The 24,362-nt window shown below is 51.7% G+C and overlaps 1 protein-coding gene across 1 annotated transcript; it reads right to left on the bottom strand.

Moving 5' to 3' along the window:
* Nucleotides 1-116: 116 nt before the first annotated feature.
* Nucleotides 117-12,536, bottom strand: ATP6V0C (ATPase H+ transporting V0 subunit c). The gene is made up of 3 exons (XM_072877939.1): nucleotides 12,150-12,536; nucleotides 2,238-2,421; nucleotides 117-956 (listed from the first exon to the last, which is right to left on the bottom strand). The coding sequence occupies exons 1-3, from the start codon at nucleotides 12,223-12,225 to the stop codon at nucleotides 752-754; spliced, it is 465 nt and encodes a 154-aa protein (XP_072734040.1). The 5' UTR covers nucleotides 12,226-12,536; the 3' UTR covers nucleotides 117-751.
* Nucleotides 12,537-24,362: the final 11,826 nt, after the last annotated feature.

The following is a 24,362-nucleotide window of genomic DNA, read 5'->3' as shown; positions in this document are numbered from 1 at the left end:
GATGACAGCATCACTTCTGCACAGTACTCAGTCACTTCAAGAACCTGCCTCCCCCTAAAAGGAACCCCTCCTCTTCCTAAAGGAGCAGCAAAAGCATGAAATCAGAGGCAGAGGACTCATTACAGCAATGTAGTGAGGAAGTTTTATTCGGAAACATGGTATAAGTTTGTAACCCAACACTGGGTGCACGACTCTGATGCCGGAGCATACGCAGTTACTACTGAAACACAGGAGTGTTTCGGACAATTGCTGTAATAAAACACGAAATTCTCATACTCCAATACCAGGACACTACAGCAATCTTTAGAATCAAAGTTACATCCAAGGAATTCTCTGCACTTACAATTGACCCCACAGTGTAATCTACCTATATATAAGATTAATATATATAGCATGGGAAATTGAAAATCCTTGCTCCATAGATGTATGAACATGTCAAGTCTTTTATAAATAAACATCCAGTGAAGAGAAAAAATTACATTTCTAGTTCATATTTATACATAAAGTACTAACAGCAATGGGTGGAAAATTGCACACAGGCCACCCCAAGCCATGCAGCAGGCTTGGAGCAGCCCATCCAATTTAATATTGAAGTACACACAGGACAGACAAGTCACTAACATACATTGCGCATTTACAAGAGATCAACTACCAAATTGGGACAACTGTACACATTGGAGAGACCATTTTCATTCTGGAGCTTTTTTTTAAACACAGATTTGTTACATCTCTTTACATCATACCCCGACATTTACTTTGTGGAGAGGATAAGGGCAACAATGAGGCCATAGAGACCCAAAACTTCAGCGAAGATCAAAATCAGGATCATGCCCACAAATAACCTGGGCTGCTGTGCTGTTCCCCGTACACCTGCATCACCCACAATACCAATGGCAAAGCCAGCAGCCAGACCACTGAGGCCCACACTCAAGCCAGCACCCAGCTGAAGAAAGCTCCTGTAGGACAGAGATGAAAAGAGTTTCAGTGGCAAGCAACAGGACACCCAACCCTTCAACTTCAGGCTAGCCTTTTTTTGCTCTCCCCAAAGGAAGTAAGAATTAACATTTAAAGGGAACCTCTTTCCTGCAGAATGAGCTTCTATATTCTTTAAGCATGCACAGTATGTCTCAAAGCAAATGCTTCCTAAGACTCCTAGCTCTTACACTTAAATAAGAGGCAGCTATGCAAGATCTTTAGCTGATATTCAGGTATGGCTCATACGCTAAGCTACTGGGCCTGTGAGTTCATATGGCCACCCAGCTTGTCCGTAGCCACTTCATTCAGCTGCAGGCTTAGCATGCTGCCACAGTTGTACTTACTCCAGCCATACCTGCAAGTGCAAGACACTCTGGGCTAGCACTTGCTGAAATGCCTGTGCCATAGTGCTGTGTAGCCTGTTAATAGCTGCTCTTGCCACTCACCTTTAGCAACCTTATTATACAGCCATAGCACAGCCAGGTGATTATTAGGTCTCTTGCACTGCAAGAGTTGGACAAGAATGGTCTGGTTTCCCAGGCAGGGGTACCTGAGGAGCAGTCCCTATCAGTATCTAGCCACCTGGTAACTGCAAAGGAGCATTTGTACCTTTCTTAGATCATGGCTCTTTAGGCCAACCATACTGCTCATCGGCTATAGCTTGTATAGTGACACAGATATCTGCTCTTAGACCTCAGAAGCATTGTTTTATTCTGAGAGGTCTCAATCAAGCCAGTTCTAGCTGTTCTGAAAAGCTAAAAATAGATCAAGTTTCAGACTGTAGCTGGTGTACAGGCCCAATGTATAGCTTGAGGGTTGACTTACCAGCACATAAAGCAGCAAGCAGTATTATTTACTTGCATCTCCCAGGCAACAGGAGAACTATTTTGTCTAATCTGATTGTCTGTCTTCAAAAGACCTGTGTATTCCAGGTCTAGAATTTGGCATGACAAAACAAGCTTAGCCTCCTATCCCAGTACTGCCTGTACACAGTTTCTTTCAAGCCATAAACCACTACATTATCTCCAGAAGTGGGATGTCTGATCTGTTAGCTAATACAGCAAACTAATCAGGCAGCACTACTACTGAGGCTAAGGCATTAGGCAGGACAGCTGAAATCCCAGTCCATACTCCTAAGGCCAGGTTAGGTACATTTAGCACTGACAGTCCTTCCAGGGGTCTTCAGCAAAACCCACCCATTCAGCAACATCAAAATAGCAACGGGACAAACTTGAACAAAACTGACAGACACAGCAACTTACTTGAATAGCGTGATAGAAGGTGAGAGAGCATTGGCAATGAGGACTGCCACTACGAGGCCATAGATAGCTATAATACCCGCCATGACAACAGGGATGATTGACTTCATGATGAGCTCAGGCCTCATGACAGACATGGCTGCAATACCCGTGCCACTCTTTGCTGTTCCATATGCAGCTCCCAATGCTGGAAGAGAAAAAAAATGCATTAAACATCCCCAAATACCATCTCCTTCACTAGGCTGCAGTATTAGAACAGCTGAGTCAGCACAAGGAAGAATTGTGCAAAACTAACATGGTCACTTGACTACTTAGTTTGTCAGCCAGGAGTATTCCCCTAAGGGATGAGGAAGTGACCTATCCAGAGTCCTAGAACAAAGCTAGATAAGTAAAAAGGTGCTGTTCAAACAGTACTGGTAACAGAATACCCTCTCTAAGCTAGCTTCACAGCAGGGCATACTCTCCAGTAGACATTTGTTCCCCATTTAGGAATCAAAACCCAAGGTCCAAACTTGAACTCGTTACTTCAGTTTGTGCCCTCAGAGCCCACAGTGAGGCTCTACTCAGCTGAACTGCAGAGGAAACAGCAAAGCACACCTTGCTACTGCAGCAGGAAGTAACCTGTCTGAAAGCTGGATTTTACAGACCCTGAACTTTGAGCCACTTGGCCCAAGTTCTCAGATGCACCCAACATTTAACAAGTCATCTCCTGGCATCCTTCATAGGTTTTGTGGAAGAGGTCCCATCTGGCCTATGCTTTATCCTGGGGTCAAACATGCCATTTCAGCTTCATCAGACACATACTGAGCAACAAATTCACATATTATTGCTGCACTTCATTCTTTGGAGAAAGGACACCCTCTTCATGTGTCAATAACCCCACCTGTGAAGGATTCAGGTCCAAACACTTGTTAATCCAACCACTGGAACCACAACGTAGAGTATGGCTTGTAGGTTACAGAGGACCACAACCACCTTAACCCTAAGGTTCACTGATCACCTGTGTAAACACTTGAGCATGCAGAGATCAACACAGGAATCCAAAGCTTGGTTTTCAAACCAGAACATGGGCTTATCACCTCCAACTGAGAAACAGTAGAATCAAGAGCCCCAAAGCACTACCCCAAAAAGTAACTTCTGCCTTAAACTTTGTAGTGTCACATAAAAGCTTCCACAAATACCTCATTCTTTGATTTTGAAGTACTTGGAAAGACCATTCTCCTTCCAACCTTGCTCTGGAGTACTCTAGGAACTCCTTAACTCTGGACTGCACTCACCATCACCCAAGAGATGATATACAGGTGTGCAGCCATCCAGGACTAAGTCCTTGAAGCAGCACTGCAAGGTATGTGGAAGGGTAGGTAGTCTCCTTCTCAGACACCACCAGGCTGATATTCAAAGGTAACAGTCCAACTTAGCATGAAAATGCTCTTGCTTGCTCTAAAAGGCTACTGGAGAATACTAAAGCCATGGGGATGTCAAATCTTTGTACTGTTCAGAGACCTACTTTTTGAGCTTGTTCCGCCCACTTAAAAACTAAGGTTTCTACAGGGGAGAGCTGCTTGTTCACAAAGATCTGTAGCTGCCTCTTACACCAGCATCCAACTGTGATATAATGCACCTTGCCCAAAAGATTTGATGGGAGGTATTTGAAGGGTTTAGGATATGTACTTTCCCCCTCCTCACTCAGCACTTACTCCTCACTCAGCCTATCTCTGAGCAGTCAAGAAGTGAGCAGTAATCCTCCTGGCTTTGCACTAAGAAATTTCAGAAGTTTAATAAAGGTGGCCCTGCTGCACTAACACAAGACTCACTATCAGAAGGAAGTTCAGTTTTAGTTACAAAAACTTGAAGGGAAAGCCTCATTATCAACTACAAATTGCTTCTGTACTAGCAAAGCTCATGAACCTCCTGTAATCTGGATCCTCTTTTTGTTAAAGTCTTGACTGTCACTAAATGAGAGATGTAAAGAGCTGTTCAGTGTGATACAGAACTAGAATCCAGCTTAGCTGGAACCCTGAGCCAAGAGCAGAAGACAAGTTTACCTGCAAATGTAAGCTGAGCCTGGAAACTAGTGCGCAGACTTAGCTAGCAATATCAGTGATGGTGGTGTTTAAGGGTCTAGCCCCTAGGAAGTCTAGAAAGAAATCACTAACTTGAATTCTCTTCTGTTGGATGAAGCATCTTCTAAGGACTGGAAGTAGAATCAATGTTCAGTCTATCTAGACTTCTAGGCTTGCTATAGCATTTTGCAGAAACTATTCCTCATTTGGAATATTTTAAACCTCTCCAGAAACACCAAGGCTCATGAGGGTAGCTCACTGTATAAATTAGATCAGTCATTGCTTCCTCAAAGTCTGAAGTTAAAGGTGTTGCAATTAATGCAGGGATGGATTACAGAAGCTGATTTTGTAATCCCACTTACAGAAAGCCAGCCTGCTTAAGCTTTTGGGGAGGGGCAGATGAGCACAAGTTTGTCAATTATCAATTGTTAAATCCCATTTCTAGGGAACAGGCAAGAGCTTATGCCTTGAACTTGGTCTAAACACACTAACTAATAAAGTCTATATGTACTCTGTGGCAGCTAGTTGTAACATTACATTTTTAGATGGCACTGAAGAGCTATTACACTCCCACTGGTGGACAGTCACAGGTGCTACACATACAGCTTCAGAGCTTGGCACATCTGCTCCCAATGAAGTCTTTATCAGCATCCTGACCAACAGGCTTACACTGGAGTCCCCCACAGCTGCACCTCTAATATCTTACAAGGCAGCTTGTCTTACTGCTCTCCACTAGCCTGAGAAGTTCTCCTTGCACCTTTGACAATACCCCAATATTACAGTCCAGGTGGCAAAGATGATATCCACTTCCCACCATGACACAGCCACCTAAGGGCACAGCTATTCAGTTATGGGCTATTTGGAACTTAGCTCAATCTTCCTGCACATCTTGACTTGCACCTCTTGGCAGCTGCAACATTTGAAGCACATATGCTACATTTAAATACCCCTGATAAGTTGGAAGAACATGTTTCCCACAATCCTCTTGGTGAACAGGGTTTGAAGAGATCTATGTGGAAGACACTGAAAATGGAACAAGAACTGTATACACCAAGACTCCATGTGTTTGCTTCAGATTGTACAGCTCCATCACCTCTTACATACAGACCAATTAAACAGCAACACTACCTTTAAAGTATAGAAACATAGAGCTATCAAAACATTTACCTAGCAGCTGGAGAAGCACTTTGCCTACCTAGCTTTATCACAGAAGGAAGCCATTCTGGTCTATAACCAGGAACTGTGCCATTTTTAAGTTCAATGGTGTTATAATACAGAGAAGTTGCTTTACATATCATTCAAGACCACCTACTCCCAGTAAGCCTGTTTCAAAGGTTAACTTGATTTTGAAATACTTCTGAAGAGTAACTCCCTGAACTCACAAGCCAGAGTTGATTTAGTACTGCTCCTGGGGGCAAAACACTCCCACAGGGCTGTGGATATGCTGCCTGGCACCTCGCCATAGCTGTTACTTTCTATTAGTCAAAAGTGGTAGCAGAGGTAGTATAGCTGTGCAGCTGCAAGATGAAGTATGAACTAGAAAATAACTCACCATATAGGCAATAGCTTCAGTAAGGACTGAAGACTACTAGTTGTAGTCTTGCCACTGCCAGGACTTTCAGTAGAGCTTTGCCTCTGATATTCACTGTCAGTACTCAAGCAGCCTGACGTTTAGATCAAGTGCTAGTCCAAGTACTAGGACCAATCTTTTGTAGCTGTAGCTACAGTGCTCTGTAAGGTCATGCACCAAGAACATTAATCTTGCAGCCAAGTTAGCTGCAAGTCACCTCATGTGACACTCCCTCAGTATAGAAAGAGGCTATTACCAGAAGCCTTGCATTGTTCTGCAAAGCTCTGCAGACAGATATGCACCTATGGACAGTGACCACATTATCAGGAGCCCTCAAGCCAGGGAACCATTTGCATAGATGCAGTTTCAGCAGCTGCACCACATTCAGACATGCTCAGCCCAAGAACAGAGGTTCAGAAACAGCCACACACACTCCAGCAGCATTTGGTCCATTCAGAGCCAGTGATTCCTGGGTCCCATCACAGAGAAGCAGGTTTTCACACTGCAATGCGTGAAAGATTTCCAGAACACTAATAGGCAGAATTTCCCTGCATTAGGAAGTGAGCTAGGAACACAAGCCAAACTTCCAATTAAGATACCATGGGTTACTATCGTAGCAAGTCTGAAATACCATCCTGGATGAGTACTTACATCTGGAGCCTTTTATAATGAATCCATTATCAAATGGGCTGCCCTCTACAGTAGGTTGGCTTCCCTTGAACCAGACACTAGGCACCAACTCACCTCAGTGCATATTCATCCTTGAGCAGGTTGTTCTTAAATGGTCAGAGAACTGTTAGAGGTGATATCCAGGTCAACTACAGTCCTTGCTTTGCCATGCCAGAAACCTGGGCATTTTCAAAGAAACAGGCTTCTTCCCACTCATATTCTAAGGCCCCTCCCACACCACCACATTTAACACAAACACAGCTCTGCCTCAGGTTACAGTAACGGATACTCCATGGCTGCCTTGCAAAAACCCTGTTGCTATGTCCAGTTGCATCTCCACAGGAGAGAGAGTCAAATTAGTGGAACTGTATCTGGCACCTATGCAAATTCAGATCACACTGACTGAAGGCTGGCTATAGCCAGTCCCCCAGTGATAACTGGAGGGGTAAAGAGATAAGCTGCCCTACAGGAAGTTGTAGACTTTGAAAGTCTTTAGCAAGTCACCTGTTATAGGATTAGGGACAGCATGCTTTTTGTTCTTCCCTAATGTTATGAGAGGGTGTGGGGATTTCAAACAAGCTTAGCACTGTCAGCTTACAGCATTATCAAAAACAACCTGCAAAGCTAGCACACCTTTTATTTCTGTTCAGTAGATCTGAGAGCTTAAAAGTCTACCAGCTCCTCAAGAAGCTGCTGCAATAGCAGCAGTCCAAAGAAAAAAAATGAGTTACCAGTCAACTGTCCAAGCACCTGGGACTGCTGCAATTGGTACTCTGGATTGTCTGACATAGCACACAAAGCAAATTTTTTTTAAAGTACGGCAAGGCTGACACTTTACACCACAGATTACAGACTTGCTATTCTACAAGCAGCAAAGTCCAGTCACTTGTTATTTATCTTTCTTTATCACACAAGCTCCACTGCAACCTTAAAGATGACCCATTTCACAGACTGGGTGGACCACTGTACTCCAGGTGCTGACTGGCAGAGTAGTTTGTTACACCAGTTAGCAGGAGCCCTTTTCATCTAGTTGGTCTAACAGCAGCTTACACCACTCACCAGCAGGCATCCACAGCTAAGCTGCCTCATTTCTGAAGCGTGGGAAAGCCAAGGTCATCTGACCACATCCAGCAGACACTCCTGTGGCTAGACTAGCCTGACTTGAAGCCTCATGCTCACAAGATTCACAGTCTGAAGGAAGCGAGTTCAGCAAGTTATGCCTTATTGTTTGGTGAGGACAACAAGCACATGGAAGCATGCACTTCTGTGAAACCATTGTTTCAAGCATCACTGAACAGCCTGATCAGGCTGGAGAGTTTTTCAGCTTGCAACTGCTGCCTGAAATCAGTCAGACTCTGGACAGATGGAAGAGGCTAGTTTTCGGAAGGGGGGAAAAAAGGAAGTTGACTAAGAGGTCCTGATGCAGCTGGCATTCATCTCCACTACTGCTCTGAATGTTCCCATCAGAGGGGAAGTGCCTACAGACTTTGTAGTCTACAGTGACTTCAGGGAAAGACAGGAGTCCCATCAGGTACACCTGGAAACCACAGTACAAGCAGCAGCATATCTGCTTCAGCCAAGTTTTGTAGAGCCAATGGTTTATCCTGATGCTTTATCTGGTTTTCAGGTGAACCTAAGACTAGCATTTTTTACTGAGTGGAAGTGATGCCCTTGTTAAGATGTCTTCCCTTAATTTAACTGAGCTGTAGAAATAGTGCTTCTCTAGTTTACTTCTGTTACAACGCTTATGTCTTAATAGTCCACTAATTTACCTGTTAAGGATGAATGCTTAAGCTAGTCTCTCTACTGTAGACAGTCTGGTAGCTCAAAATCTGACCCACTGAGTTTTCCTGCCCATACCATGATGCCTTTGAAGTACTCTTTAATGATTTGGAACAGAAGACTACCTTGAGCTCCACTCTGTTCTGCCATTTCATTTTCACCTGCAAGCTACAGCTAAGGAGTCTGCAAGGTCCTCTTAGGATGAGGTCTACAGCTCCTTACTGAGAAGCAAGCAGCTCTCCTCTACCACCTCCCTACCCCTCAAGAGAGTATTTCAGGAAGCACAGGTGTAATTTGCCTTCAAGGCTGCAAGTTGTTTATAGTCATGATGCCTTCTAGAATCAGACTGCACAGGGCTGTCAGCTGCATCAAGCTAGATATTCTGAGCCAGCAATTTCACCATGGAGGTCTCTTAATAGCTAACCAACTGCTAGAGTATCTGCAGCCCTAGTTTAAAATAAAAAGTGTTATTTCATTAGCTCTGCAGCAACAACGAAAAGACACAGGACTAACCTTAACACTGCTAGCTTGAGTTCTCTTCATTAGCAGTCTTCCAGATGCTTGATAGTGAAGCAGTATTGAAGGCACTGAATGCCCATCCAGCATGCAGATCTAAGTAAAACTCCTTACCACATAATGGAGGCCACAGTGGGGTGTGCCTGGGACATCACACTTTTCTTCATGGAGCATCAGTCAGCACAGAATCAGACAGCTTTGCCCAATACCATGCTTTTCCATTTTGGCATGCCAAAGTTGCATGGAAAAGCTGCAATAATTTGATCACTCAACAGCACCTGACACTGAGCCAGCCACATGTTTTACACATAGGAAATAAAGAAACTTTAGCCATCAGAACAAGTTGTAATCAGCAAATGAATAAGCAGGCTCAAAGATAGCCAAGGTCACAGCAGCCTGCTTTAGTCTTTCTAGCTGCCATCAGTACTAGCTGATCAGAACAAGTTCTGCTATCTATTTACCATCAGCAGTTAATGTTCAAACACCAAACAGTACTGCATAAAGTTGCCTGTTTTCACATCAAACTAGCCTGGACAGTATAGAACTTGAATGTGTTTACTTGAAACAGGTCTCAGAACTACAAGCTCCACAAGAATCTGATCTTTAGATACAGCACAAGTCAGACATGATCACTGCACTAATTAACACTGATCTAGGACAGTTTTAGATAGTTTTACACTGCTTGTCCAGACAGACTTAGCTCCTTACTTCTACAGAGTGGGTTTTTTAAAAAACTAATGTTCAATTAACATCAGAACATGCTGTGGCATCACATCCCTATTAGGAAAGCTACATGACACTGCAAGTTTTATTTTATCCCATATTGATGCCTCTGCCATATTGCCTTAAAAATCCAAGTTGCTTCACTAAACAAGCAGTTCAGTAACGTTCACAACTAAGAAATAATTTTGCATCATCAGTATCTATAACTTGTTCCAGCAACCGAACCCATCAGACATGCTTAGGCCCCAGCAAGAGACTAACTTCACAGCTCAGACCCACTGGTATTAGGACCATCTGACACACATTCTGCATCAAGGACCAGTCGTGTACCAGCAGTGACACAAGAGTTACCAAACCTTCAACCATATAGCTTAAGCACTCACTTTGAATTACCTAACTCAAACCTTCTCCTTTAACTTGCAATCCCACATTACCATGCTATCAAACCTGCAGCTTCTAGGAAATGCTTCGCTGCTAGTTTAGACACGCCAAGACACTTGGAATTCCTATTAAAATGCTGACTCAAGTTTGCATCCCTCACTGATGTTGCCACTGAAGCAAGCTTGCATATCACAAAACCAGTGTCTAAAAGCCCATACAACCATATTCTTTTGCTTCCAAGTTCAATTTTGCAAGAGGAATCCTCAGGAAGAAAGCTCAGTATCTACAACCTTAATCACTGCTACTTTGCAAAAGGCAGTGATCTGCTGACTCTTTTTTCAAAGAAGTAACTAGGTCTTAGTCTATTCCTCCATTATCTTCATTAGCTGAGAGGCAGGTAGGTCAGTAGTCCCAACATTGGCTCCTACAGCATTCCAGCCATACTGTCAAGTGTGAGTACAATGTTTTAACCCCAAGGTGGCAGGCCACTAATTACCCTCAGCACAGGACAACTGCATCCCACCACTGGGTACAAATTGAGCAAGACTAAACACAGCCAGTCAGGCTTTTTTTTTTTTGCAAAGATTAAAGCCATGAACATGGCTAGTGATAAACTAGTCAATGGTGCCAACCACCAGCATGGCTAAACAGCTTCCTCTCAAACACCAGTTTTAATCCACTGTCTACTTGGCTATTCACACAGTTTAATCTACCACACTAATCAATCAAGAGTAGCTTCCAAAAATTTGCCTTGCAGACCCAGCTACCATTCTGAGAGGCTACTTTAATATAGAGACTCCAAGCACATGAACAGCTATAGGCAACTCAAGCTACAGCCAATTCAATACTTGAGTGTTTTGATTCCTCAGCTGGGAGCCAAATTAGGTGGCAGATGAAGACAAGTCAGTATGCTCACACATGTGGAGACACTGGCTAAGTCTTCAGAAGAAAAAATCAGACTGATTCCTAGTTCTTGTATTCCTAGATAATGTAACACTTGCATTTGGAAAAAAACTAGCTGAAGCCTTCCCCATGTTACATCCCAAACAGAACAGCAGGTCTGCACCTATCAGGAAACAGTAAATGCTCAGTCAGAAACAGCAGTTGTTTGCTGCAGAAGGTTTACTCAGGCTCCAAGAAAGAGACAAGGCATCATATGACGGTCTTTCTAGTGTAAAACACCATTTACAGGTCTCTACATAAACATTCTTCAATAGGGAGAGCAGTACCACAGAATGACCCAATTTACTCCATGCTGCACCTCAATGACTCAAGATGCAGATGGATGGCAGCTAGAGAAGGACTTCCCTTTTTCCATATTTCATGGATCTCCTATTTTAAGGGGAAGGTGAGGAGCCTATCAGTTCCTTTTCATGTTATTAACATCTTTAAAGCTGACTTCCCTCCTAAAATGCTTGCATATTTAGCCTTCAATCCCATTAAAAACTGGTCTTGCCTTATCCAAGGAATGTTTTAAAAAGCAGCTTTGTCCTATTTACAGCGGGAGAAGTGCTGTGCTCAGCCCCAGGAGAGCCAGACCAGCCCTCCCTGCCAGGAGGGCCCGCAAAGGCTGACTCCTGTGGAAGACCAGGGCAGACCTACCACAGGAATAGCCAGGGCCCCAAGGCAGCCCCGAGGGGAGGCCAGGCATGAGAGCCTCTCGCACCGCGCGCTAAGGCGCACATTAGCAGAGCCGGGACGAGGGCCTCCGGTGACACCAGGCTTCTGACCGATAAGACCCCCCGAACCGGTAGGTCAGCGGGTCTGGCTCCGCGCCCCAGCTCCGCGGGGAAGGGAGGCACGGCCGCCCCCGCGGGGCCGGCCCGGGCGGCAGCGCCGCCGCAGTCACGTGGAGCGGGGGCTCCGCCGGCGGCGGCACGCTCCGCGGTGACGTCACCCGCGCAGACCCCCTCCGCCGCGCCCCCGTAGCCCGGATGGAGCCGGGGGGGGCCCCTCCTCGGGCCCGGGGCCGCCCCCGCGGCCAGGCCGGGAGGACGCCCCGTCCAGCCGGGCACCAGGCCCACCGCCGGGGACCCGACCCCACCCCCGCCAAGGGAGAGGGAAGACGGGGAAAGGGCTGCCCCCCCCCCCCGCCCCCAGCGAAGCCGCTCCCCCGGCGCTACGGCGGCGAGCTAGGCCGTGCTCCCGCCACCCCCCTCCCCGGCAGCTCCAGGCCCCGACACCGCCCCGGGAGGCCGGACGGGTGCTCACCGCTGAAGACCATGGCAGCCGAGGCGCCCATCACAGCGAAGAAGGAGGCGTACTCGGGGCTGGCGCTGGAGGACATGGCTGCGCGGGCCGGGCCGAGGCACCGCTGGGAACGGGAGCGCGAGAAGGCGGGGAGGGGGGAGGTGGGAGGCTCCGCCGCGGCGCCGGTCCTCCGCAGGCAGCGCTCGGCCACAAAATGGAGGAGGCGAGGAGGGCGCGGGCGGGGCGGGAAGAAGGGAGATGGGGCGGAGGCCGGCTGCGGGCAGCGCGAGGGGGGGGGCCGGCGGCGGGAGGGAGGGAAAGGGAAAGAGAGCGGCGGCGCGGAGCTCCGTCCCGACGGGAGTGCGCGGCGGCCCGGGCGCTGCGCCCTAAATACTGCCTCAGCAGGACAAAATGGCGGCCGCCCGCCCGTCACGTGATCCGCGGCCAGGGCTCCCGCCCGCCCGCCCCGCCCTCGGCCGCCACCACGCGCGCAGGTCTGGGGGGCGCCGGCCCGACGGCCCCTCCCCCCGCGCCCGATCCCCGCGCTCCTGCGACGGGTATCGCACCCGAGCACGCGCGGAGCTGCTCCTGCTCCGCGCCCCGGGCTGCGAGAGGGGCGCTTGTCCGCGCGGGCCCCCCCCGCTCTGCTCCCCTCCACTCGCTCTCCCCTCCCCTCCGCGCAGGTGGTTCAGTCCTGCCCGGCGGGCGCATCCCGCTGAGCGTGATTCAGCGCTCATTAGCATAAGGGGCGTGTCCGGGGTGCGGGCCCGCCCACGAGGCGGCGGGTCCTTTCCCGGGCCGGGGGCGCCGGGGCCGGGGCCGGGGCCGGGCCGTGTCTCCTGGCCGGTGTCCTCTGCGGCATCTCCTGTGCCGTGTGCCGTCCTCCCTGTGCCGTGTCCCCTCTGCCACGTCCCCTGTCCCCGGTGCCACGTCCCCCATGCCGTGTCCTTGGTGCCATGTCCCCCACGGCGTGTCCCATGTGCCCTGTCCTCTGTCCCACGTGCCATGTCCCCAGTGCCATTACCTGTGGTCGCTCTCGCACGTGCCATGTCCCCGGTGCCGCGTCCCCCATGGTGTGTGCCATGCGCCACATCCCCTGTGCCCTGTCTGCATGTCGTGCCCCGTGTACCCCGTCCCCCCTGCAGGGCTGTCCCCTGCGCTGTGCTGGCCCGGCACGGGCTCACCTCGGGGGACGTAGCTGTGTCCATGGGGCCTTGCTGGCTTGGGTCCTCTCTGGGGGTCTCTAGCCCCTGCACTCCACCTCCTCCTGGGTCCTGGCAGCACGGTGCTGGCATTCTCCATCTCCCCCGTGCCTCTCCCTGGCCTGTCTCCTGCCCCCTTGCGAGATGGCAGCCAGTGCCTCTGGCCCATCCTTTTCTCCCGGGGCTGAAGGGGAACGGGTGGGCTGGGTTTGAACTACGGTATCACCCCACCACGGGCGCTGCCACCCACCCCTTGCTGCAGACAGGGTGCAGGCAACCCCCTTCTGAGCTAACCCCATCCCGAAACATCCCAGAGAGATGCTACTACAGCCCGTCCTAAAAGGATGACTGATGCTGTTTCTGTTACCCAGGGTACTCTAGAAAAAACCCACGTCAATTCTGGATTTGGGGTGTTTGTTAATAGTTGCCTGCACCTGCTTTTGCTGCTGCCACAAGTCCTGCTGATCTTCTGATGTCCTGAAATACCAGACCTCTTAATTAATTGAGGGCCACCTACCTCGTCCCATTGTTGCCACTTTTCTGGACACCTCAGCCTTGTCAAAGCTCACAGGGAAGGTGAGAACAGGTCTTAAATCCTGCTTGGCAAATTCCCTGCCTGCTGGTTGAATGCAAACGCTGCAGCAGGCAGCAGAGAGCCCACGGCTCCCATGGGCATTTGCTGGGGACCGGCTCCAGGACATGTCAGCTTGGTGGAGAAGATGGGCTTGTGGCAGGCTCTGTTGCCAGGTCTTCATGGGGGGCATTCGGCACGTGGCTTGTGGCAGGGACTGGCTGAAAAGCGCAGTGCTGGCAGGAGAGGAGGAGGGGGCTGTGGGGCACTGCTGGTGGTCACAGCCCCAGAGGGGGACCCTGTTCTGAGCCCTGGCAGAGTTGAGTGTGGGGGCTGTGGGTCCCACGTGTGTGCCACCACTGCTACCATCATCACTGCCACCACCATCACCACTGCCACCACCATCGCCATCATCACTGCCACCACCACCACCACCACCACTGCCACCACCACCACCGTCATCACTGCCACCACCACCACCACCATCACCATCACTGCCACCACCACCATCACCGCCACCGCCACCACCACGAGCACCACCATTATCATGCTGCTTTTCCTGCAGCATTGCACCCTGGGATGTGTAGTTTGTCAGCACGGTACTGTCATGGTTGCTATGGTGGCAGCTATTATTAGTAATGAGCGTTTCCAGCAGCCCCAGTTAACATCAGGAAGCCTTGCACTAGGGTGGGGACAATCCCTGCCCCAGAGGTCTGCAGCAATTGGTCTTTGGGTGAATTTCTCATCCCTCAGGCACTGGTGGCTTTGGTAGTTTGTTCACCAGGTTTGGGCTGGTGAGGGGAGCAGGGACCAGCGATGCTTCATCCCACTCCCCACACTGAGGTCTGTGCCAGCTGAGCCCAGTGCCTGCTTGGGCTTTGTCTGGCTGCATCGCTGTCAGTCCTTGCCCAGAGCGGGCACCTCTCTGAACGCCGTGCCCAACCTGGCTGTGGCGAGGGGTCACCGTGGGGTGCAGAGCCTGGGCAGAGCGTGGCATGAGCATCCTGGCCGGCAGGGATGAACCCAGTCGTCTGCCCCCAGGGGATCTATCTGTGCAGCCGCTGCGTGATGGGTGCTGACATTGCGCAGGGCGAGGGCTTCGAAGTCCCAAGGACAGCTGTGGACTGGGGCAACACTGGCAGCGATATTTTGAGCTGCGACCCAGGGAGCAGGGTGGATTTTAGGGGCCCCCAGAGGATGCTTTTCCCCCTGTGCCTCCAGGCACCCGCTGCCACTGAGGTCTCCCTGTCCTGCTGGGCAGCCCTGGCTGCCCAGTGCAGCAGCTCCCATTACCCCATGTGCCATAACGCTGCCTTCTCCGCTCCCTGCGCCTGGCTCCATGCCAGCTGGCCGCCCTGGCCCCACTGCTCCTCACCGACTGGCGGCTTTGCACAAGTCATCCAGCACTGTCTCTGCTCCCATCCACCCGGCAAATGGCCATTGCTGGCGAACAAAGAGCCTCCTTGTAGCAGCGAGCTCACGAGTTGCAGCGGCGGCGGCAGTGCTTCAGGGACGCCATGACTCCAGAAGGGCTGAGCGCCGGCTCCGTGGTGCCTCCAAGGGCCGAGCTTCCCTCCTTCCACCCTTTGCTGTGGGATACCAGGAGCCTCCTTGCCTCTGCACCGTGGTCGTAGCCAAAACCCCGGGGGGCATAAGCGCCTCGAGCCAAGCCCTCTTGTCCTTCCCCCTTTCCTTCTCCTCCTCCTTCTCCTCCTCCTCCTCCCATGCTCTTCATCTGGGACTCACTCAATGTCTCTGGGTCTCAGTTCTCCAGTACTAAAGGTCTAAGAAATTGATTGGGTTTTCACCAGAAATTGCTGATTCATAGAAAGGATATTTTTTAATGCTTTTGACAATGCTTTCTTCCAAAGTATTTCCTTTTACATTTTCTCCCATGCCCTGTATTTATTTAGCCCTCATATGCCCTGCTTGTCCCCCTGCTGCTGGAGCCAGCCAGGGGGAGGCAAGGAGCGGTCATGGTGGGGCTGGTGTGGTTCCTGCTGCACGTCGCAGTGCAAACACACTCCTCTCTTTAGGGTATGCACGTGGGGAACGTCTGGGTGCTCGAAACAAGAGCGTCCATCTCCTTCCATCCACCCAGGACTGCCCGGTCCTCCTCCACTCACCCCACACGACCCTGGGCTGACCACAGCCAATGGAGGGACCATGTGCCGAGCATCCTCCTGGGATGCCCGCTGAGCCACACTGGTTGCCCCAGGTGTGTCTGTGATGGGTGGAGGAAGGACAGTTTGGATGCTGGTGACAGCACATGTAACCTTGTCTGGCTCCCTGTTGTGCCCAGGTGCCCCGCGAGCTGCAGGGGGTACCCAAGAGTAATTTAATGCTATGAAATCCTTTCTACACTATTGCTGTTTAAAAGCACGGTATTTCCGCCATCACTGACACTCTGCTGCTGCAGCTGGGTCTCCTGGCCCATGCAGACCCTGGAGCAATTTGGCCAGGGTCTCTCTCATCTGGCTCCTCGGAGCTGGGTCCACTCTGCCCCCGTCGGTGCTGCACCCCATCCAGCCCCCTCCGGGGTGCCACTGGCCCCACTGCCACCCCTAAGCGGGGTCACCCGAGGCTCTTCTGCCAGTGCTGGTTCTGCCTTGTGGAGGTGCAGGGGTGCTTTCTTCCTCAGGGAAAGGACGACGAAAGGAGGGAACAAAATTCAATGCAAAACTGGGAGGTGAATGCAATATCAAAGACAAAGAGCCAGAAACCCAGAGGCAGAACAACCCAAATTACTGTTCCCACAGCAACTTGCACTCACCCTCCTCACACTGCCAGGCAGACGCTTACCAGGCTGCCACCGAATGCACGTACGTGTTCGCCATGGAGGCTGAGTTTGTCATCTCCAGTTTTGCTTTTTAATTTTGGGCTGTATTAACCCTGTTCCGCGTGCGTGTCTGGTGGTATTGCATGGCACCGCGCCAAACACAACCATAGGGTGATTTTAGGTTGTCCATTCCCATCCCGAGGAAGGGAGCAGAGGGTTGAGATGGGCTTTCCAGAGGATGCAGGCTCTGGCTGCCACCACCTTTTTGGGGGGCATTTTCTGACTGGACTTATGGCAGATGCCTTTCCCACCACCCTGGGACCGTGCGTCCATCTTTGCGTGGACAAAACACGCCAGAGAGTGATTTAACAGAGGGCTCCAGCTTTTGTCGGCTGCTTTTAGCGAGCAGGAGCTGGCCACAGGCTGCCCAGTGCTGCCATCCGGGACAGCAGGGCTGCTTCTCTGCCCTGACCCTGGCTGGGTTTCAGCAAGCACTATCAGCTGTTTCCCAGGGGATCTGTACCCGCTCCAAGGTCCTGTTTCTACACATTGCAGCGATGCCAACGGCTTCACCTGTGTCGCAAAGCAGGGCTGGAAGGGGTCTGGAAAGGCAGCTGGGAGCACCCTGCCCCTCCAGCCGGCCCAGGCATGGAGGTCCCAGCATGGAGGCGTGTTGCTGCGGGACAGGGTGCTATGGCAGGGGATGCTCCGGCCACCCGGTCTTCCCGAGGGGATTTGCTGTTAATGTGTTAAAAAAGCTCTATACCTCCCAGGGCCCCACAGCTTGGTGCACGAAAAGCCCGGGCAGGCTCTTGGCCAGGGCTGGGGAAGGGGCTCTGAAGGGGTCAGCGGAGCTGAGCTGGTGCTGAGAGTGAGGATGGGAAGAGGAGGGCTGACAGCGGACCCATCGCCCTCAGCCTCGGCAGCAAACACTCACCAACAATGGAGCAAACTCGGCTGGACCATTTCCGCATGCGGTGTCTGCTGTGGTGTCTCACTGACATCACATGGCCGGAACATGGGGCTTGGGGGGCACCATTCCCCGGCTCCTCCCTGCTCCCCATGTCCCTGGGGTGACACCATCTCCCAGGAGGTCAGGACCTTGGGCGATTTGCAAATGAGGTTTCTTTTGCTCTACTTGGGTCTTAATTAACTGATTTCCATCCTGAGCTGTTAACTCCTTCTTAGCTGGGACACTACCCAGTGCTAGACTTCCTGATGAGGCAAATTAGGGGCCTCTCATTCTATTCTATTCTATTCTATTCTATTCTATTCTATTCTATTCTATTCTATTCTATTCTATTCATCTTCCCTTCTCATCTCTCTGTCCAGGACTTTCCTGCCCTATATAAAACCTCTGATCTCCCTCTTTTCCATGGCATGTTCATGGGCGAACGCAGCTGGGAAATCATCCTTGTTTCTACAGTTTCTTCAGCTCCCGGGGACAGCGCAGAGAAAAGCTGAGGGTTTTTTTCCACTGTCCTTTTCCTGACATGCCAGGAGACATGCAGGAGGAGCTCCTGGTCCTCTCCAGGACCACGCGCTGTGTGTTGGCTGGTCTTCTCCATCCCTCCCTCCACAGGGCATCCATGCCTGGACCCCACCACTCAGCTTGCAGCTGGGATCAGCCAGGGCTTCCCATGAGGAAGTTCTGCCTGTGGTTTGAAAATAGCATTTATTTGCTCTGGGTTACCATAGTTACTTGTGGAAGTCGCACGGTGCCGCTTCTGCTGCTTGGTTGGGCGATTCTCTCCGATGCAGCACGACCGGCTAATTTTACCATCAAATCGACCCATCAAAATTGCAGGAATTTCTTGGGCGCTGGGTGAGCTCTGTGTGGGATGCCCTAGCCTCCCTTCACACCTTTCAGCAACCCTCTCTTTAAAGTGCTGGATGCACCTGCAGTGCTGTAGCAGATTTTGGGTCCTTGATCACTGCATTTGAATTGCTAGAAGGAACTGATGTGGTTTTCCCAGTGCCGAGCCTCTACTTGTGCTGCATCTTGGAGCTCTTGAAGACAATGGCATGGCAAACCTCCGCTGCAACCCCATGCCTGGTTTTCAGGAAGCCAGTCTGCAAATGGGGGACTGGAGCAGCTGATGTGTCCTGGAGAGACACTTTCGGAGAAATGATGCTTGGTGAGATGGGGATGCAGAGTGCTGCTCTCCTGTGGGCTGGAAGCTGGTGGTGACGGCTCTTCAATCAACAGTGACCAGCAGCTCAGCGTGTAAAGCACCATGCATGTTTATGTTACTTTGCACAAGCGATAGAGCTTGTCCTCGACGCTGGACCTGGCAGAAGCAAGCTCTGGCAAAGCCAGTGGGATGGATGCTCAGTGGCAGGGAGCCACGTGTGGGGCTGTGTGCCCATGCGGAGACAGCCAGAGCAGCGTAAACCCAAAGCGCAGGGTGGTACAGCACTGGAGCCTCCAAACCACGGGATTTTCCTGCCAGACGTGGGGGCAGGTGGTATTTGTTATCTTCCTCGCAGTGATGGCAGACAGCATCCCATGCAGGAGAGCCAGGAGCCTGCCTGGGATGCAGCTGGGACTTGCCTGCCCGCAGACGTTTCCCTGCTGGCCCTGGGAGCTGGCGACCCGGCTGCCCCACAGGCAGCTGCCCAGGGGACAGCAGGCGCTGGGAGCGAGGAGTGCATTGGGGGCAGGACATGGCAGGGCAAGGCAAAGCCCGGGATGCCACGCTCTGGCTGCGTGGCCACCTCTTTTTGGGGATGGAGCTTTTAGCAGATGCCAAGAACAAGCAGCCACAGGGCGCCGAGGAAGAAAAGCCTGATTTTGGGTTGTTGCTTGGTGCCACGCTCAGTTTTGGGGAGAAAACATGGGTTGGTTTCTACCAGGAAAGGTGAGGGCAGAGGCTTTCTGCTGCCTGGATGGGAGCTGCTTCAGAGCCATGTGCCCCAAATCTGTCCTTCGTTCCTGGGCTGGGACAGTGCCATGGCTCTGCTCCCCCTCCACAAACCCACTCCTCCTCCAAGCTGCCAGCTCTCCCTCAGCCTGCAGAGCTGGCAGGCGGAGAGGGAAATAAAACCTTGGCTGGCTGGCAGGACACACCGCCTTTCTGCAGAGCTGCCGCTGCCGTGTGGTGAGGTGGCCAAGAAAATAGCTGTCTTTCTGCTCCAAGCTGTGCCAAGGGCAGGAGCCTCCCCTCCTCTGCCTCCCTGCCTGACTCAGCTCTCATCAGAGTACCCCACTACCAATTAGCAAATTAAATCAAATCCCTCTGGCACTTCCCAGGTATTTCTGCACAGCTGCTCTGCTTTTGGCTCCTCTAGCCTTGGCTCCTACACTCTGATGGAGCATCACCTCCGGCACGCTGCCTCTGGCCGGCTGCTGTGCCGTGCCGTGCCATGCCCTGCCGCGCCGCGCCGTGCCGTGCCATGCTGTGCTGTACCATGCCTTGCCATGCCAGCCTCTCCTCTGGGCTTCTCATGCCTATGGACCCCTCAACAACTAGAGATGAGATTGAGCTGGTGTCGGTGCCAGTGGCAGCTTGGTGGCAGCCACCTGGGAGCCCCCAAAACTCCTCTCCTCCGGGGCTCATCGGACGTGGCCTCCTGCCCTCCTCCTGCACACACTTCTCTGCCGGGCTTGCCTAATACATATAGAAAAGGATATTTTTGCCTGGGTGAAGAAATTTGCCAAAACAGGGTTAGATTGTCTCCAACAACTGTTCTGTGCATGAGTTGGAGCAACCGGTTTTCCTGCAGATGTGTTTCTGGGTGTGGGTGCTGGCAGTGCCCCAGTCTCGCTCTGCCTGGCTAGGGGGTCCACAGGCATCATGCTCCGGCCCCTGGCAGCCTCCGTTAACTGATTATGGGGCATGACATCCCCACGGTCTCACCTCCCTGCCCAGCTGCTGGGCAAAGGATGTGGCAGCCGGCTTCGCTTTCCCAGCTGTGTCCTTGCTGCCCAGGAGCACCCAAACCAAAATGCTGCGGGTGAGCCAAATTAAACAGCACTGGTTATCACTTTGTTTTAGCAAAGACAAACTGAAAGGGAGATATAAGGTGTTTTCCTTTGCTTTTGTTATTTCCCTCTCAGCCCGTTATTTCCTTGCTTGGTTTGCTGGGGAATGGGAGTTGCCTGCTGAGCCCCAGCTGGCTCCAGAGCCGCTGCCGGGTAAGGCACGAGGCCTTTTTATTTTAAGACTCATTTTTCTGTTTCCTGGGTTTCACATCTCTCTTGCAGGCAGTTCCTCTCCTACAACGCCCACTGTGAAACATCACACCAGTAGCAAGAGGATGGTTAGCTAATCATGGGGACGAAGCGCACATCTGCTTATCTGAGCTGCCCGGACCCTCGCGCCGGGGCAGGTGGCCACGCAGTGCCTGCCGGGCTGTGCCGGCACACTGGCTGTGGAGGCCAGCGCCTATTTTCCAAGAGCATGGGAACCTCATCAGGAATGAGCATCTCATCGGGAATGAGAAAGATCACAACAATGCAGGAAAGGCCCCGGCAGTGGGAGGGAAAAGTTTCTGTTTCCCTTGGGCTGCAGGAAATGATCACAAAACCCCACTGGGCAAAATTCACATCCTGAGATGAGGCGGGCTGGGCTGAGCTTTCAGGGTCTCCTCTGTCCTTGGCTTCATCCATTGTCTTCTCCTCTAAACCTCCAAAGAGAAAGCGCTGGAGCTCGCAGCCAGGGTCGTACCCAGCCCCTGAAGGCTGTATTTTAGAGCTGCCTTGCAGGAGAGTGAAGAAAAAGCACAAGGTTTCTCCATCAGCCCCAGCTCCAAGGCTGGGATTTGCTGGACTGGGGCGGCTGGGCCAGCTCTGCGCACGCCTGCGAAGGGGGATGAGCAGCGAATGCCTCTGGCTGCTGCAGCCAGGGAAAGCGGAGGCAGGTCGAGGTGGGACCACAGTCTGTGGCAGCCTGGGGCTGTCACAGCCTTTCTCTGGGGTGCCAGAGGTGGGCTGGGGACAGTGCTGGGGTTTCCTCTGCCCGTGATCATCCTCAGCTGTGCTAGGCATGGCATCAAACACCTCTGGAGGAAGCTCCATCATGCCTAGTCAAAGATGGCCTTAATCAGACCACTTTGCTATCCTAGCAAAGAGAAAAGACCACAAGGAAATCCGGAGACCTCCAAAGGGTCCAGTGCCAGTTTTTGGCAGAGCAGGGAGCGGGTTGGTTACCTGTTGGTTCCTACTATCCTTTTATATTTGTATTACAGGTGCACCCCAAGCCTCAGCAAAAGGCAGGGTCCAGCCATGCCCACCGCTGCCGGCAGGAGATGCACTGCCCTCAGGGGTGACATACCCAAGAAAGATTATATCTGGCAAGAGAAATTACTGTGTACCATGGACCTGCTCACCTCAATGCCACCAAAGCAGCAGATCTGGACCATGACCCCAGGGTTTCCAAAGCCCAGTGCTCTGCTTTTAGTGCTTTTTAGGCTGGCCATCCATCACAGGCTCAACAGGCATCTCAGGGCTGCTGGGAGATCTTGAATTTGGGCTCTTTGCTGGGGCAGAGAGGCCAAAACCGCTGGGTTTTGAAGAAGACACAGCCGAGACGGCAAAGTTCAGTGGATGCAGATGAAAAGGGCAAGAGCGTTTGTGGATGACAAAAGATCATACAGGGATATTGGCTCAGAAAAGGGGAAGAGGTAGAGGAGACTCAGTGGAAATATGTGGGGGGGACATGAAAACAATCAGTTCCTCTTTCTACCATATCCCGTAAGTACAGTGCAGACACTAAAGGGCAGCATATGTGGAACAGATTAAAAGAAGCTGATTTTATGTATTTTGTTTACTGTCAGATTTTGAAATATACTGGCATGGTTCAGAAAGCCAGAGGTAAGGACAGCTGCAGCATGAAGCCCAGATGACAACACAGGTAACGAAGCACCGTGCTTTCCAGCACTGCTTTGAGGGTTTTATGAAACCAAGGGGTTTTACAGTGGGAATAAATCTAGTTTTGTGACTCCTTTGTCTTTTGAGAGAGAGGGAAACACTGTCACCTTTAGTCCCCTGATGGAAACCAGGGACAGCCAGAGATGAGCACAGTCCCCGTGGTGTCCCTGCAGCCTGGCCCTGCATGGGACTTACCCTCCCCACCACCCTCCTGTCCCCGGAGGGAGAAAGTGGCCGGATACCCCCTGGCATTTGCCAGGAAAGGGAGGACACCTCCCAGCAACACGGGGGGCTGTGATTAGATTCCAGCCCCTTAATTAAGGTCAGGGCAGTAAATCTCGGCGAGCCAAACATCTCGAGCCAAAGCTGAGTCTGGTCGCTCCTCCATTCTCTCTCCAGGACTCATCGCTCTGTCTTCACCCCATCCCTTGCGCGCAGCTGGCTCTGAGCTGGCTGAGCACAGAGGAGAGGGGGGATGTGCATGGTCTGGGGCCTCTCCAAGGAACACGCCATTTCTTCCCTAAAGAGATTTTTTCCCATCAGCTGACACAGTCAGGATCACACGGGGCAGCCTGAGCTCAGGAATAGCTCATTATTTAAGAATGCCTGTACGGCTACATATGTATTAGTAGTATTTGCTGATGCACAGGCACCACGCTCACGCAAGCTATTGCTCTGTCCCAGCACCCTGCTCATCCTCATGGCCCAACCCTTCCCATTTCCAAGCTTGCAGAAAAGCTGCTGTGTGCTGGAGCAGCCCTGGCAGAGCCTGTGGCACTCGGCTCGTCACCATTCGCTCACCGGGAGACATGGGCAAGGAGCTCCCCACTGGGGCAGCTGGATGGGGGGCAGCAGCCTGAAGCTCTGGACCTTGCCAGGGAGCCCCTGGGGACTGCATGGTCTAAACCCAGCTGCATGCCCCTGCGGGAAAGGCAGCAGAAAACATTTGTGATTGTGACAGAGAAATTTTTGTCCCCCGGGGGCTTTCAGGACAGATCCCTCCCGTGGTTGTTTCAGCGACTGTGAGTGACCAGCAGCGGGGAAGATTTGTTCGAGATAAGGTTCTTCAGAGAAAACACTGGGGGTTGTTTGAGGCCAGGGCAGAGCCATCGCTTAGAGGACACTGGCTGGCTCTGGGTTTCAAGTGGGACCTGCTGGACAATCCCCAATCAGGCAGCCCTGGGAGAGGGGAGACTGTGCAGTCCCACCCTGAGGTGGTCTAAGAGCCCACGCCTGATGGCAGGAGGGACAGAGCAGGTCTCATGGCCTTGACCAGGGGGGAAAGGTGTTGCTGCAGCAGTGCCCAGGGCCACGGAGGGCTTGCTGCCGAACACGTCTGCTCCTGTTTGCCAAGAGCGGCATGTTTCTGCAAAAACACTGCCCAGAAATTCAAAACTTTCTAATTCTCCCTCTTTCCTGTGCTCACAGCACAACTCCTTTGCCCTGGAGGTGGTTGTTCATCATGTGCCTTTCACCAGCCCCAGCAAGCGGCTGGATTTCACATCGCTGTGCTTCCGAGAACCTCCCAGGCTGGAGGCACACAGACCCTGGAAAGGAAGAGGACCTTATGCAGCCATCTCCCAGTCTTGTTTAACCTCTGCAAGTTCTTCTGGTTCGTAGGGTGCAGATTAAACATTAAGCCCTTAAAAACATCCTTTGCCTCAAAAAACCAGCATAAAGGCAGGGCAGGAACTGGCTAGTACAGATGGTCATGAGAGCATACCCTTGTCGTGTGTACAAGGAAACACAGATCCAGCCCCTGCAAGTAGGCTCTGGCTGCGTGAGAGATGGATCACGGCAGAGGTCATGA

The sequence above is a fragment of the Ciconia boyciana genome, chromosome 13, assembly GCF_034638445.1.
Source record: "Ciconia boyciana chromosome 13, ASM3463844v1, whole genome shotgun sequence".
Lineage (NCBI taxonomy): Eukaryota > Metazoa > Chordata > Aves > Ciconiiformes > Ciconiidae > Ciconia > Ciconia boyciana.
The sequence above is the reverse complement of the archived record's forward strand: the minus strand, read 5'-3'. Positions and strand labels throughout refer to the sequence as shown.